Source organism: Zonotrichia albicollis, chromosome 7, assembly GCF_047830755.1.
Source record: "Zonotrichia albicollis isolate bZonAlb1 chromosome 7, bZonAlb1.hap1, whole genome shotgun sequence".
NCBI classification, from domain to species: Eukaryota; Metazoa; Chordata; class Aves; order Passeriformes; family Passerellidae; genus Zonotrichia; species Zonotrichia albicollis.
Window position 1 is genome coordinate 41,548,521 of NC_133825.1, and position 17,298 is coordinate 41,565,818.

Here is a 17,298-nt window from a genome sequence, read left to right on the forward strand (position 1 = left end):
TGTACAAGCTTTCAGTAACAACATATACTCAGAACAAGTCTCACAACTAAGGAGCATAAACCACCCATAGCACAGTACAGCATCTCTGCCACTTTACCTCAGCCACCAGGAGAATGCCATACTGGATCAGCCTTTCCACAGACTCGTGGCAAACTTGATAGATCACCTGGCAAGGCTGCACAACACAAAAGGAATGCAGTGAAAAAGTCACACTCATTACACTCATTATAGCAATATCATTCTCTGTTCAGTATGAATATTTTAGACATAGCAGTATTATTTTTTTTACACAAGCTTTTAAACTTTTATCAGCATAATCCCACTGCACCACTCTTGTGTTTATCCTGGCAGACATTAAAAAAATTATAGTGAAATAGCATATTTAAAATATGTCCAAGATTTTTCCAAAATGCATTACCACTGGTAGAAAGTCACATTAAATATTCTCCCTTTTTAACAGCCTCTAACCAAATCTTAGTTTGTTAACAGTTCTGGAATAAAATCATCCTAAAATTAAAATTATTGAAACTCATAGCAGTGATCTATTTGGAATTTAAGGGAAACTACACTTCCAAGAAATTCTCTGATGTATTTTAAAACAGAATAAAAAAAATCCAACTTCTTTTACATTATTCATAATAATTCAGGAAATATTTTCTTAGTTAAAAAAATAATAATCAATTATTAACTCTGAAAGCAGAAAGATAATATTACTAAAGAACTCTAGCATATGAGCTAACATTACTACCCAGACAAAAATACTAAATTTAGCTTATGCTTCTGTAAAAATGCACAAGTCAAATATGAGTACAAATGTAAGAGCTAATTGAAGAATCTCTAGAATTTTAAGTGACTTCTACACATAAGAAAAAATAACATCTAGCACTTAAAACTGGAAGTATGCAGTGCCTGAAAAGTGAGATAATATCAACTCTCATCAGTGTTTTGTAACAACAAAAACTGAAGTCAGGCCATGTTTAAAATTTCCACTAAGTACCAGGTGTGGCACAACACGAGAACTGCACTCCTATGCAAATAAGGGATATCTTTAGAATATGGAGCCTTACTTCCCAACACAATTTCAACCACCTGTGCAAACTCACAGGAGCTGGGTACTCACAGAGACTTTTGTTTCTTTAGGTAAAAAAATAAATAAGTGAATATTTTGGGCAGAATGCAAATACAGTTGTGATGAGCTACTGACAGGAATGATACAAAATTAAGTTAGAGATGCTCTCTCAGCTTCCCACAACTCGAGGTGGGTTTCTTAATGCTGCCTTGCTCAGGAAAGGCCTAAAGTACAGCAGAAATGTCCCAGGCCCAGCCCAGCATCACCCACTTCAGCACTGGCAGGAGCAGCAGGTGGCACTCAGTGTGACAGCCACTGATAGCCACCACCATCACAGTGCACTGACAGTGAACAGACCAGAGCTGTGACACTTGTAGAAAGCATCCTGTAATTTTAAAGTAGCAATCAGAACAAAAACTGGACAATTAAAGCAATTACTTACCAAAGACACAGAGAATTCATTGGAAAGCAAGTAGCACAAGCTGGCAGCTTTTCTGACCAGGTGCTCTTGACTGATTAAGCTGGGAGAAGCACCACTGGTACCATTTCTGTACCTCCTGCTCTGAATTGCATGAAGACTGCAGGCTGGAGCAGAAACAAACACAGGGAAAGTTTCATTTTCCAAAGAGCTTTATGGCAAAGGAAACATCAAGCTTCTGTTTCATTCACTTCTGGGGCTAAAAGCAGTCAAATATTACACATGCCATTCAAGAATAAAGACAGACTTAACTACTATTTTGTGTCCAGCAATGTAGATCAAAACAAAATCTCATTAAAATACTGCTCACCAAAACAGAGGTTTTGCCATGTTGGCTCAGCACTCTGATAGTGCCTTGCCTATGGCAGTGACCCATACACAAATACTTCCAAGAAATATAAAGGATGAGGGGAAAAAAGAATGGGAGCATTCCTCAAACAAAATACAAGTTTGCTTTAAAACTGTTTGTTAAGGTAAACATGAGTTGAAACAGGAAGTGAAAATTTGTATTAAAGGAAATAACATGACAAACTGATGGGGATTTTTGTGCACATTCTCTGACTTCAAGGGTTACAGGAAAGTCTTTCCCTGATAAATCCCAAAACATACCAATAACAGCCTCTTTAATGAATACATGAAGTATTCCATTGCTGTAGAAGTTGAGCTCAAAGACAGCAGGTATTGTGATGCTGGGAGTGATGAAGAACTCATTGTTTCTGCTCGTGTTTGTGATATTTACACAGTTCCCCAACAAGTGGATGGCATGCATGACAACATCATCTGAGTTCCCTGAAAATCCCAAGTCAAAGTCACGGGCTAGGACCTCCTCCTTCATAGAGAAGAAGTCTTCTACCAGTCTGGAAAGATCAGTTCCCTACAAATAAATACAGAATCACAGAGTTAAACAATTTTTCTGCACAGGAATCTATCAGTAAACCACATAATCAGGTATATATCAAACACAATACACTAACCAATAATCCAAAGCACACCAGTCATATCAGAAAAACTGATTTTCACTGAGGTTTTGATGAAGTAGTTCCACATGTTTTGAATTACATGCAATTATATATTTTAAAGCCATGGAACTATTTGGGAATGCAAGGTTTTTCATTACTTCTTGGTTTATTTCACAGCCTGCAGAGACCTGAATACCTCAAGATCATGTCAGAAGTATCATGATTCCATTACCTATGCTTTTAAGTGAATGATCAGTTAGTTGGGAATATTGCACTCAACAGAATGGAACAATTGGTGTGGAACATGAGGAAAAACCTTTCCTCAGGCACCTCCTTTTCTTGTTTTCTCCCAAGATGGAGTCAGATCACATTATAAAACACTTATTCGATTCCACTATTTTAGGAAATTGGAAAGACTGGACTGATGAGAATGGTAACACTTCCTCCACAAGCGAGATTATACAAGTGACCAATATTTTTCCATTTGTTCTCAGTTTATGTACAATAAAAGCTTCAGATTTGAAGGACTTTTAGAAAAAATACAAAACAAACTTGCAGGATGAAAAAAAATCCATCCAACTTTCATGCACAAGACTTCAGGTAAACATTTGTATCATTCTGCCATTGTGATATAGTATATTAGTACTGGAGGAACAGGAAGATCAATTTGGAAATTAATGGAACAGTTTCTAGAATATTCTGTAGTGAGTGTGTTTTGAGATCTAAAAAACAACCCTAATACAATAGATGAAAGCCATGTAATCTTTAAAAAATTGATAACATTTTGAATTACAAAGATCTATTTCCACATGAGCATTTATTATCATCCCATCAATAATGGCTTGTGTTCAAGCACCCACTGCTAACTAAAATATCAGCACTCAGACTACCTGAAATTCACTTTAATTTAAATGCATCTTTCCTTTCTAATCAGTATCATGTAATAGTAAAATCCATACTTTTTTTTTTTTCTAATAAGTTAACAAGGCCAAAGCAATGTTTGGCTATTTAAGCAACACAGAAGCCTTACCTGCCTGTGTCTGTACAGCAACAAACAGGCAACAATGTGGGTTGACATCACAGCACAGGACTTGTCAGCAGCTAGAGGTGAACAAGATAAACTTGCTGAGCATCTGAGACATTCCAAACATCATTACAGAGTACCCACTATTTAAAAAATAGTCACATTGATGTAGAACTGTACCCACTGAATAAAACACAAAGTGTTTTATGTGTGTCTAGAAACATTAAAATAATCAAAGTAACTTGGACTAAGAAGGCCAAATAAAGCTTAAATATTTACTAAGGTAAGTACTGCTTCCTGTGTACCTCAGGTACCACAAGCCACAGACCTACTGGCTGAAGCATTCATGACATAATCTACAAAACCTGGCAACACTGGTCCATGCAGCTAGATGAGCTCATGTATCACCTTAAATAATGCCATTAAGATACTCCAATAGCTTCTTACACGAAGACACAAGCAATGAGTGCATCAATATGACAATCACGCACTTCAAAGTACAGAAAGGAAAGTGTACTAGTCCAACAAACAGAATAAAAATCCTCTACTTGATCAGAAAAAGAGTTTATTAAACTTTGAAGAGAATGGAGGGAAACAAAGGATGGAGAATTGTCAAGATAATGTAAGTCATGAAATGATCACCTGGATGGAGACAATAAGGAAGTGTGACATTACCACACAGAAAATTCATGCTCTCAGCAAAACCAAACAGGCAGCTGACAGCTCCCTGCTCCAGTGGAAGGTGTCACTGCCCATGGCAGGGGGGTTGAAATGAGATGATCTTTAAGGTTCCTTCCTATCCTCATCGCCCTATGATTCTGTGATCCTCTTCAACACTTACTGAAGAGAATGTGCTCAGCCAAGTTGGATATCAGCTCTCTTCTGAAGGGTTCACTGGTGATATCCCTGGAGTTGGGCAGCGAGGCCTCTGCACCTTCATCCACAGTATCATTAGGTCTGGATACACAATAAAAATTAACATGATGACATTTGGATTCTGATCAAAATGTAAAAAACTATAAACTGATTTTTTTAATGTACGCTTAACATTAAATACAGCACAAAATACCACTACAGTCTGGTAAGGGCAGAAAATGTTCTCAGCAAAAAGCTCTACCAGCTTTTCCTGATTATTTCTTTGCACTGAACAACAATCCATGATAAGATTACCAGAAGAAAAATCCAAGCTTTTTCTATGGCTACTCATGACTTTGCTGTAACACCAATTGCTCTTTTTCCTTCAACAAATATGGAGAACAACAGAAAAAACAAATTTGCCTGAAAGACAGAACCCAGTTTCTCTACAAATTAAGAAATGGTTTTTTGTATGGACTTACAACTTTTTAAAGGTACAGAACTGACTTTGCCCCCACCAGGACCACACAGGTTTGTATAACTCCTGAAAAAAACAGCTAAAATGTCTATCTAACAAATGCAGAACTAACCCCTGAGCAGTGCTGCAGTTCTGAGATTTACCTCCTTGAAAACAAGGAGCACTCACTCATAGGTCCTATTTGCTTTGGAATCATTCCAAAACCTTGTGAAATGTTTGTGAGGTTTAAAAACAAATCCTTTACTTTTCCCTAAGCATGGCATTTTCCCCTCTAAATGATTCCATAAAATTTATAAACAATTCAACAGAGGTTACTAAAAAAAACAAAAAAAGGGAGAAAGTCTACCTGAATATATTTGAACAGAGCTCATCAGGAAGAATGTAACTCTTATAATTAATTGCAGTTAGAATTGCCTAAGTTTTGCACTTTTCTATAAACAATTAGATTATCCATGGAGAGTTGAAGCACAGCTTGGAATGTAATGCAGAACACTAAAAAGATAAACAAACAAACAAATCCCAACCTGTCCTCCCTTTCAACAACACCCCAAACAAATCTCTACCTTGATGGAAGTATAGCTGGTAACAAAGCTTGTTCCAAAGAAAAAGGAGCAGGCACAGGTTTTTGGCTTTGGCTGTTTACATATTCCTGTTAAAAAAAAGGTTCATTATTTTTTGTACTTTTTCCACCTTATTCTTGCATTCAACTGATACTGCTATTACAGGGAAAAGGCAATTATTCAAAAATGCAACTGATTAAAAATAGCTCACACTAAGAAAGCAGTAATAAGGTCAGGGATATTAGAAGTTTTCAACAGCTTATTCACTTTTTCCTTTATTTTATGCAAAAAGTAGATTTCCCACAGCAAGGAATCTGTACTTCATAATAAAACTTGCAATGAAAATAACACATAAACCTCTGTCAGCACCCTGCTGTGAACAACTCCTTTGAGATGAGTTCCACGATTAAATTAATGAGAACTGCCTCATTAACATGAATGAGAACAAAACCTAGCACCCATTTAGAACCAGCATGGAGACTGTAATTATTGCTTACTCCTGCCTTCCTCACACACCATGAGAGAGAGCTTCTAAGGGGAAACACTGCTGTACAAAACTCCAGTTGCAAGACACAAACTAAAGCCCCCAGGAAGCAGGCAGGGTACTGCATGCTTGGAATTCCTGAATCCCAAATTTCTCAAAAGCCAAACTCCTCTCCTTATAGGTTAAAATTTACACTATTCTGTTTTCAGGACACTGTGTTCCCTCAGTTTCTGTAAAGAATGGGAAACCAAAGAGCCACTTAACCTGCTGGTCAGGAAAACAGTTCCCTCCCAGGAAAGCTGCTTAAAAGGCTTCCACAGCCTCTTTCACACACTCTTCTGCTTCCAAGCCTGTGCTCATAGAACTGCAGATGCCCAAAATTAACCCCCAAAGCTCAAGTGCTTTAGAAAAACCTGCAGTGACACAACTACAGTTACACTACTGCAAATGTGAGCTAAGGCACACTAAGGATTTACGTCATTTATCACCATTCTAGAGCACAATAAGGAACACAGGTACAAATGAGACCTGACAGAGGCTGCTGGGAAGGTACAGAGTGATTAGCATTTCACTAGATTAACAGGGCAGATAACCCTCTTTTCCTTACACTGATCCAAGAAGAGTTGTTAACTCTCTACCAAGAATAGCCCAAGCCTTCTCCTTTGGAAGTGAATTAGTATCTTCCCCTACTACACTAATTGTAATGCAGTGCAGCCGGCCACAATAATTTCATGCTGTGGTAACTGAACCCTCCAAAGCTCTCCAACCCTACTGCATTTTCTGAGAGAAGTAGGGCAGAAAGAAGAACACCTAATTAATTTGAATAATGTTCTAGTAAGTTGCTGTTGCAGTGCTTAATCTCATTAAAGTCACACTAAAAATAAGGTATACTGTGGCAGAATACAGATTAGTGAAATGGAGATTAGTACCAGCAGATTCTACAAAGAGATCTGAGAAAATTTAGAGTAAAGGCAGATACTGCCACAATACCCCATTACCTGAGAAACTATAGAACAGCATACAGTGAAGTGCTGTACATAACAGTTGTGAACTAATAATGAATGATGACTTTCAAAGAATATAGATATTTTCATGATATATTACCCATGGCACTTTTATAGCTACTAATTTGCTTAGCAGTTTTAAAACTCCAGTGAGATAAATTCCCTTCCTCAACTATTGCAGATGTCATTAAATTACACTGGAAAACAGTATTCAGCTTCCTTCAACTCCAAATGTTGTTCAACTCCAAATGTGAAGAATTACTAGATAGTACAAAGAACATTTTATAGATCAGTTGTTAAGCAAACAAATAACCCCACCAGTAAGAATACTTAGACTGTTTCAAAACTAATATATCAACACTGAGACTATTTCAGCTTAATACAGATGCATTAAGTCCAAACACTCATCAAAACCAGGATACTTTTGTCCTGTCAGAATGGACTGCAGCAGATAATGCTAGTGATGATAACTCACAATGAGGAAATCAAAATAAATGTGTCCCACTATTGAAATACCAAAAATGTCAAATATTCAAGAAGAACTTCAAGATATCAAACTTACTCTTAAGGAAAATGGTTGTGCAAAATCTACTCTGACACACCCATAATTCTTCCGCAGCATTCTGAAGACTCCTCTAGCTATACTCCAAAGACTTTCATTCTTCTTAGGCTTGCCCTAGAAAACACAGGTGGTTTGTTTTGCTTTTCTTCCACTTTGCAATTAAAAGGTAATTTAAAATTAAAATGCATGCAACAGCACACAAAGCAAGCCCAAACCTTTTGACACACCTTATAACTTCAAGTACATCTAGAGAACTATTTTTCTCTGTAGATATCCCCTTGAACTTATTACTTGTCATGTCATGAATTTGCATTTAGAAGTGTATCACCTGTACCTCAGCACTCCCTGTCAGAGCCATTTTGTGATTCATGGCTGAACAGGAACCCTGAGTCCACGAACAGAGGACTAGCACACTACACTTTAACTATGTAACACATTTTCCTGCACATAAGCAGAAAATCCCCTAGGCAAAGCAAGTTGTTTGATTGCTCTTACCAGCTGCTCACTGTTATAGTGACCTTCAATGATGCGATCATAGGAGATTCCCACAGGTATAATGAGGACATCAGGGGTAGCATTTGAGAAGAGAGCATCCACCACCACCGACAGCAGCCCCGCTCTAGCTCCAGATGTCTTTCCACTTCGAGACCGTGTCCCTTCCAAGAATATTTCTAGAAACTGCTGCTGTCTCAACAGTTCTTCTATGTGCTGAACACAAAAAGATTGGAAAAGAGAAAAAATAGGTATCATCTCCAATATGATATTGGCATACATATATATAATAACATACATTTCAGGTATATTGTTGGCAACCATTTCCTTTTAAAAGCAATGGAAGATCATGACTTGGCATGAGTACTTGTGGGGAAAAAAACCCAGTAATTTATGTCTGACACAAGCCCAGACCTATGTGCAACTGAATTTGCATGAATATACAAGCAATACAATGACACTTGTTCAAAAAGCATCTCTAGCAATGGTTGATGCAGTTGATTCACATTCATCTTTCCTTCTGGTTCCCCAGCACATCCCATCTTCCAAGATGCAAATACAGCTACTACACTGAATGGCACAAAGGATTACATCAGCCCATCATGAACAGACTTCCATTGTGTTAACTGAATCAGTGTAGAGATGCCTCACAACAAAAGACATCAGTGAAACAAGCATAAGTTAACTCAGAGAGCATTAATTCCACATTCTTTAATAAGGATTATGCAAGGTGGATATCTGCTCATCCTCAAAAGAGCTAAGCATGCAGTTTTCTTTATTCTATAAATTCAAACCTTCACACAAAAATGAATCCCCTTTTACAGCATAAAACTTACGACAAATTTAAAGCAATAAATACATCTCCAGAGTGATGGAACCCACTTTTCCCACTTGCTACCCAAGTGAAATGCTACCTACAGAAAAAAGACAAGAAATACACACCACATAGAGCAAAGCTCTGTACAGGAAATCCTTACGACCGTCAGGGTTCTGATCCAACTTCCGACGAATGAAAAATCCTCCCAGCTTGCGGATCAATGTGCTGCACACCAAAGAAGGATTACACTCATTGATTTCAGCTTGCAGGAAACTACTACATCTCCAACAAATAATTTCTTGCACACAACAGGGATTCAAATAACTAAAATTCTTAAAGACTAAAGTGTACTACACTACTTGCACATGATAGGACTACACAAATATTTCTTTATTTCACTTATAAACTGGCTTCTCTGCACTGTCTTGCTTCACTTCACTGCCCTGCCAGGTCACTGACCAGCAGATTGTTGCACACTGAGATGTTGGTGACCCATGTAAGAGTTCACCTGAGCTGGCCCCAGTCCACGCTGTGCTGCACAGACTGCACAGCCTGCATGCCCGTGGTGTGGCGCACACTCCCCTCAGCTGCAGAATCAGCTCACCCAGCTGATTTTAACACAGCAATCTGCAGGCAGCTCCCACTTGGCACCAGCAATTACACCACCTGCATGGCCCTGCATTTATCTCACAGTGTAGCAAGAAGTCCCCATGAGGACATCCCTTCTGCTTGACAGAAGCAATGAATAGGGCTGTTTTCTTGAAAAAAATCCTTTACTGGCTCAAAAGACCAAAGAGGAGTAGTACACCTTTCTGCAGACAGGATGCTATGTGTGGATCATGGGCCTGCTGAATGCTGCAGAACTCAGGGTGCCCAGTGCCTAAAGTAATGCTAGATTATCTATGCTAACCTTTCTTTATTCTGTTGGCACTAAGAACTAGCATTTCAATTGCTAATTTATATGAATGCCTTTTTCACTGGGATTATTACAGACCAGCACCTACAGGGTCTAAAACACCCTTGAAGTCAAGGAATTACCTTTCTTTCCTCATAATTTCCTATAATATCCAGTCATTCTTTAGATACCAAATATGCCCAAATTCTGTCTCAGTGGCAGAATATTACCTAAAATACCTCAGGCTTTTGAGCCACCAGAAATATAATTTAAACACAGACTCAAGTGGAATAATTTTCCACAAAGTATTATTCAACTAGTACTGTTGCTGCTTGTTAGCCAGCTCACTAAACTGCATCAAGAGCTGTCCATTCACAACTCCTTCTCCCATATCATCTTTCCTTTGTCATCCAACCACTTTAAAACTCAAAAAAAGGAATATCCTTTCTCCTTACCCTAAGGTTGTAACAGAGCTTCTCAGAAGGATGTTGTGATGCTCCCTCTCTGAACATGTCATAGGAACCAAAGAAGTTCTACATGATGGCCCAATAAGTCAGATAATTTTACACTTAAGGCATTTTGTGCAATAGATCAGATCCCACCACCTCAGTCTTATTTCAAACAAGGAGAGGTTATTACCTGAAGATGGGGATGTTGAGATTGTTCCCTGCAGCAATGTAGGGTGCTTTGATGTTATGGCAGAAAAGAATGAATGTAAGCAGCAGATAGTCAATGTGGGATTTGTGAACAGGCAAAAAGATGAGAGGCAAATTCATCTAAGGTGGGGAGAGGAAACAGTAAACAAATCAGTTGGTAAGAAACATGGAATATTACTCCTTTTCTTAAATCCACTGTTGAGATTGCTAGCATCATCTTACCTAAACTGATGTTATTTTCCAGTTACCATAATAGAGCTTGCATACTTCTGGTTTTCCTTCAGCTGGGACAATGAGAACATTTTAGCCAACTTGTCTTTAGTATTAGTTTTCATGGACTTAGTTTTCAATTGTATCCATTACATTTACAATGTAATCATTGTTAATATAATGGATACAAATACTCTCAGTTTCTTCAGACTCACAGTTCTGAGACACTAATCAAACAAAGTGATGTGGAAAATCCTCACTGACACCAAAGTACTGGTATTTCTATTAGATATTAGCAAAGATTTATGAATAGTGGGTTTCCCAAACACAATATTAAAAAAAAAACCCAGAAAAGAACAGGAACTTTTTTATTTGTTTCATTTATCTAATCAATACTGCTAAGGTAAATCCTGCAAGACAAGTTAACTCATTTGAGTATAAGGAAAATGGTAGCATTCAGGAGGTTGGTTGACCAATTTCAATAAATACTGAGAAACTGGAAACAGATTGCTAGTAAGAAATGGGAAAAGATTTTTCTTAAAAAGTTTTTATTCCAAATCAAAGTGAAAGTGAAAAATCCTGACTAGATCCACTAATTTATTGCTGGCTGCCTCAGCTCAAAAAGTGGAAATGATGTTGGATGCAAGGCCATCTGAGCTAATCATTCAGCCTAATAGTTAAAATTTGATCCTGAATCAAAGGTAAACTCAGAGTTCACATAGTATTTTGGGTTACACAACTCTAGGAGCATATATTTAATCAAGAACACTATTTCACAGTGCTCTTATTGTACTTCAGATACAATACAGTTCTACCTGCAATTGCTTTTCATACTGACTTAGCAGAACTCTCACAAAAAGAGAAGTGCTGTAAATATTATTAGAAACTACTTCAGAAATCTGCTTTCCTGGGTTTTCCCACCCTCCCTTACCTCTGTTGCTGCTTTGACCATTTCTATTTGACCTCTGTGGATCTGGATATTCCAGAAGAAGCTGTTAAACAACTTCAGTAACACCCAGCCAGTCAACCTAAGGGAAAACAAACACAACTCAAAAAACTTCATTTATTTCTGCCTCTGTTTTATATTGCTTCTGTATGACTGGAGGCAAAGCAGTTAATCTGATAACTTATATTCAAACAAAATTACTATAAAATCCAATTGCTAAACAAGGTTTTGCCTATGGTTAGTAGCCACATTTCAGCCTCCTGCAGTTATGACACAAATCTTGTATCAACCTCAGTGAGGGCTGTGAACTAGGAACATGAGACAGAGACAAAATCATCCTTAGTAGTGAATGTAGACACCACAGGAGAAGATTTTATCTAAAATAAGACTCTCCCTTGGATATTTATATCTACAAATTATAGCATTGAATAGGCTAATGGAAAAATTATCTTTTGGTCTGTGATGCTGCAGATAGCTGCTCTTGCCCATATGAGCCTGAAATAACAAATGATGCCAATACTGGTCCAAGCCCTAGCACCAAAACTAGGTTTGTGAGAAAAGGAAAAGTTTGTATTTAATCTTATCATAAAATATATTCCTTGTAATGGCAGACGACTTCTGCTGCATCTGAAAATGAAGAACAACTACTATTTTTGCTGGTATTATGTAGAAAGAGCTTGTCCATTCTTCTACTCACTGATAATATTGATGAGACATTTTTCTTACCTGATTAAAGCAGGTGACACATTTGCTACCATTTCCTGGAGAATTTTCCTAGCTTTTTTCTTCACTTTGTTGATAGCTTTAGGATCTGCCTGAACAAAAGTGCCTGGAGTACTTGGCTCAGAAGCTTCATCTACAATGGCCTTCTGGACTCTAACATTAAAAAGTAAAGATTATAAGACAGTCCCACAACAGAGGAGTCCAAAACACAGACAACAACAGCTAGGAATGAGCTACATATTATTACAGGAGTAACTTGCAAACATAAAAAGCATCCACACTAAACTATTGTTTACTCCAAATGCATTAAACTTGATTCAGTTTTATAAGCTCTAATTTAAGAGGCAGGTGATGATGGAATGGGCTCAAAGGTGACTACATGAAACAGTACATACACAATTCACAGGTACTAATATTAAAACATTAAGTGACTGATAATTTTCTGAAATGGTTAATAAAGATAAAAATTCAGGAGGAACAGGTGCAGTCTCGTTTTTGTTAATGCCTTCTTGTTCCTGCCACAGCAATTTCACATACCTCATTAGACAGATTTATGCAGCTGCTATTTTGAACTTCTAGATTATTTTTGCCCTTGAATTCTCAGTTTTACCAAGTCTAACAAAATTTTGTAAGGGCTATTTTCCACCTTTAAAATATACCCAAGAGACACTAAGTGGCTTTAACACACTCTGATTGTAGCACAACACAGTCTGCTTTTACTTTTCAAAAGCAACACTATCATCTTCAGATGTGACTCAAGCTTTAAAAATTCAGGAGAATTAGGAATGTTAATGTAGGCAGTGTGTGCCCTCTGACAAAAGTGGCCTGAAGGGGCAAGCAGGTGGTTGAATTTCTTTGTGTCCAAAGAAAACTGACACCTGAACAGCTGATCAGAGGCTCAAGATGCCATTTAAAGTGAGGCATATGAAACAGAAGACAAGCTCTACAAAATTAAGACTGGGTACTCCATTTTACAGCCTTTTTCCATCTTTCGCTGCACTCTCCAGGTGTACACTCAGCGTACTCCAAAATTATGCTTTCCTGTTATCTGAAATGCGGACAATTTCTGATGACTGCAGTATGACTTCAGCGGTAATGACTTGCATGAATTAGATAAACAGAAGTTTGAAGAGCTCTCTTGTATCAATTTATTTTTCTATGTACTGTCTGCTGTTCCCCCACTACACATCATTCATTTAGAGACTTGTAAACCTTAAACTCCCCTCTTTTATTATTCCAACAGAAATTGAAAGCTGTGTTAAAGATACTGCATCTACTCATATTTTAAACAATCTGATTTTCAAAAATTTCAGTTTCTAAATTAAGGCATATTTTAATGTAATGTAGTAGAAATTTTTAAAATTATTAATTTTGTGTTGTCTTACCTGCTGCTATTCAGCACATTTTCTGTCAGATTCTTGGCAAACATACCCTTATGAACATCCCTCTCTTGCACAAAAAGCACGTAGCAAAAGCGTCTCGCAAGCCACCCTCTGTACCTACAAAAATATGAAGGGTATTTCAGTGTGACCCTCAAAAGATTTTGCTTCCAAAAACAACAGCATTAAAAACAACTAAAAATACAATAAAGAAGCAAAAGTAAAATTTTATAAATGGCTGTCTAAAAGCTTCTGTATCATCCAGTAAATTGCCAATATCTTCATGTTATAGATGAAACAACTGATGAATAGCACAAAACATCTGAGCCAACATCTGCACCCCTTCAACTCAGGGTGACACTGGCCTTGAAACACCCACAGAATCACAGGAGTACAGTGACCAAACCAGCATATACATTTTGTCTGTCCCCAGAACCAACTCGCCAGCTCAGAGAGGCCAAAACAAGTGACAGTGTTAATTTCCAATTTGGTACCCCTTTCCACCAAGGAAAGTAAATGCTCAGCTAAAGAGGTTTGTCAACTTCTTCAAGGAACACCAAGTCCTCTTGGGAAAGCTGCTCACGTAAGCACAGGGTAAACTCTCACAAACACTTTTGAAAATATGTTTGCATTAGCCATCAAAACTAAACCCACTTTTTTAGTTAGCTTTTCTTCCTTTACAGTGTCTCCAAACACCCAGTCCTATGTGTCTTCTCCATTCCTTCTCCTAGTAAAGTTTTAGCAAGTGTATAACCACAAAATTATTAGTAAATCTCACTACAAATTCAAGTGTTTAAGGTAACTTATGGAGACAGTCCCATTTTTTTAATTAACCCTGTCCTCTACTCTCTCAATTATACAAGCAGAAATCACCTGAGAAAATGTTATTTGGAATTCAAACATCCCAGAAGATGCCTGTGACACAGGAATGGCTTACACCCCTTCCCCCACAGGGGATATTCATCACTATTTCTCTCCTCACCTCCCTCATTTACCAGGCCAGCAGTGGACAAGCCACCACTTACACAAACCAAACACCTGGTAACCCTAAACAGCAGAGCTGATGTGATGGAGCAGAATTAACAGCTGGATGAAAAATTAAATTCTGGCAATTTCCAAGCCCAGAGCAGTATGTATTATGCAAAACTCCTGTCCTGAGGCCTGCTGGTGCAATGCCTGGCTGCTGCTCCAGTGAGTGGCCCAGACTGAACCGTGGGTGACAAAGCTCATGGTGGTTTCCATGCTGGAGCCCCGCCAACGTCTCACCCGCTGTCATCACTCGAGTTACTGATCCTGGCTGTTAAACCACCCTACCACACTTCAGTAAATTTATACATGTGTTAAAAACAGCAAGGAAAGATGAGACAGAACTTTTACACTGCAAAAGGCCAAAGCCCTGGAGTGAACTGTAATTAAGATGGGTGCACATGCACGAGCCATGGGCACAGAGTGGCATGGAATGATCACACAAATTTTTAGACCAGCTCTTTGTGCTGTCACAGAAGAAGACTGGTGACCCTTTTTTAATTGCTTTTTTCTTTTATCCCTCTTCTCTTTAAAGTTTGAGAGTCTTACTGATTTTTCTAGAAAGCAAAGGAAAGGATATGCTTTCTGACAACAATATTTTTTGGTAACTATGAACATATCAGAACAGCACACAGCTATTGCAGGGACCTGTCAAGGTACGAAAGCTTCTACATTCATTTTACAGCTTAGACATAATGTAGTTTAATTGGAAAAATCTGGTTTCTGATCATGTAGCAAAAAGAAAAGACAAAAATGACACAGAATGGACCAGTCAAGAGACATTTAAAACTGATTTATACTCAGATAAAAACTCAGATAAAGGCTGTCAGTACAGTTACAGCATGCTGGCAGATAAAGAGAACCCCTCTTGCTTTCTAAAGCCAGGAAACTGTGACTGTGTAGCCCCATGATACATCAGAAGTTCATTAAAATTGTACATTTTCACACTATAATGACACTGTGTTTCTCACTATTCTGAGCTAGATGTGTTTATTTCAGAATAATTCATTAACCTATATTTTTTTCTTCTAATATTTCTAATTCAAGTAACTTTGACCATTCAAAACTATTTCAAAAACGATTTTTAAAAAAGTTAAACAGTATTTCTGTTATTTTTCTGCATTCTAAACTACAAGCTGAACTCTTAAAAAACCCATAATTAATACAAATTTAATAAAGAACAGCTTCTAACATTAGCTTTCTCCCTCTCAAGCACATACAATGCTGCTTTTCTTTCCCTCAGACACTTTGGCTCATTTCTTTCACGCTGCTGGCCTCTCTTTGTTTGCTCTGACTCTACAACAAACACTGCAGGACCTACTTATGCTAATGATTGCTGTAAGAAAAACTTAGCAAGCATTATTAACTTTCCAAAGAACAGAATATTTTTGTGCAATTTCCAGTATCTCCATCCCAGAACACAAGATATTCAAACAGCGCAAAGACCCATCTCCATTTTTTAGACTTTTTTCATTTATACCACACTTTTCAGAAGCTGCACTCTGCCACTGAGACAGAGAAGAGACAGATTCATAAGACATAATCAGGTTAATTGCCACAAGAGGTAATAGTCAACACCTAACTTGTGAGCCAGATCTGCTCAGTAAATTAAAGGGCAGCCTGAAGTGATTCTGCATAAGGGAATAAAACAGGTGCCCTCAATATTATGCTACAGATGCTGTTGCCACTTGCATGAAAGGAGAAAGAATCTGTTTTGTGAAAAAATTCTGGGTTTTTTGTGAAACAGGTTTGACCCCTACTCCTTGTCTATAACCCCAAAGGACTTTGCCCAGTTCCCAAATACACACAGCCAGATTTAACAAGCATGTTACTGAAGTCAGCACCAAATCTCTGCATTTCAGGACCACAATACATATCAACTCAGTCCAGATCATAATAAAAATTTCCCTGTCTCACAATCAGAGCACACTGAATTTTAAAAGCAAAAGAAACACTTGTTACAATACCTGGTATGTGTTTCATTGATATATATGACATTACGTAGACCCAAAGAAGGAATACTAGAATTGAAGAAGTTATCCTGTAAAACCAAGAAAAAAAAAAAAAAAGATTGGTGGACTATTTCATAAAAATAGCTTTGTCTGTTACATTCATCATAACATTTAAGATAATGCAATGTTTTTCATTTGCACTAAGCCAAGCCAAAACCAGAGAAGTGTTGGACCTGCCTATACAGTACAAAAACTCCTAAAATGAAAATGGAATTCTAATCACTATTCCCAAGTCCAATACTTTCAAAGCATTCTCAAGGCTTTACTGTGTGGTTGCACTGGTTACACTCTTCAAGCCACAACGTTTCAGAAGATTCTGATGTAATATAAACCAAGACTTGTCATAATACAGAACTCATCTTTGAGACAGAACTTTATTGAGCCACACCGGGCATTACTGTAAGCACGAGCATTTGCTGCTCAATTTGTAGCATCCAGTTCGTCAGCACAACAACAGCCCAAGGATCAGGATATCCATCCATGGTTAGGTGGCAAAACTCCACATTCCTGCTCTGCCTGAACAACAAACTCAGTCCAGCCTTGCAGAGCCTTGTTACAGACTCCACATATTAAGTGGGGTGAGTTTAGAAGCACTTCCACAACAAATATTCCTCAGCAGGAAGACAAATTCTACTCTTCCACAGTCCAAGTGAATACTTTGGCTAACAG

General features: G+C 37.8%; 1 protein-coding gene across 6 annotated transcripts in view; it reads right to left on the reverse strand.

Annotated features, from left to right (window-relative positions):
- The window catches only part of GPAM (glycerol-3-phosphate acyltransferase, mitochondrial), a 30,494-nt gene that overhangs the window by 6,377 nt on the left and 6,819 nt on the right, over nucleotides 1-17,298 (reverse strand). For all 6 annotated transcript variants that reach the window (XM_074545223.1, XM_074545222.1, XM_074545218.1 and 3 more), the window contains exons 5-18: nucleotides 16,585-16,658; nucleotides 13,598-13,711; nucleotides 12,216-12,365; nucleotides 11,475-11,571; nucleotides 10,317-10,453; nucleotides 8,908-9,007; nucleotides 7,969-8,181; nucleotides 7,474-7,587; nucleotides 5,427-5,512; nucleotides 4,372-4,487; nucleotides 3,537-3,607; nucleotides 2,157-2,421; nucleotides 1,512-1,654; nucleotides 98-175 (exon numbers count right to left, since the gene is read on the reverse strand). In XM_074545223.1, the coding sequence (XP_074401324.1) occupies nucleotides 98-175; nucleotides 1,512-1,654; nucleotides 2,157-2,421; nucleotides 3,537-3,607; nucleotides 4,372-4,487; nucleotides 5,427-5,512; nucleotides 7,474-7,587; nucleotides 7,969-8,181; nucleotides 8,908-9,007; nucleotides 10,317-10,453; nucleotides 11,475-11,571; nucleotides 12,216-12,365; nucleotides 13,598-13,711; nucleotides 16,585-16,658 (1,758 nt within the window). The remainder of the gene's footprint in view (nucleotides 1-97; nucleotides 176-1,511; nucleotides 1,655-2,156; nucleotides 2,422-3,536; nucleotides 3,608-4,371; nucleotides 4,488-5,426; nucleotides 5,513-7,473; nucleotides 7,588-7,968; nucleotides 8,182-8,907; nucleotides 9,008-10,316; nucleotides 10,454-11,474; nucleotides 11,572-12,215; nucleotides 12,366-13,597; nucleotides 13,712-16,584; nucleotides 16,659-17,298) is intronic.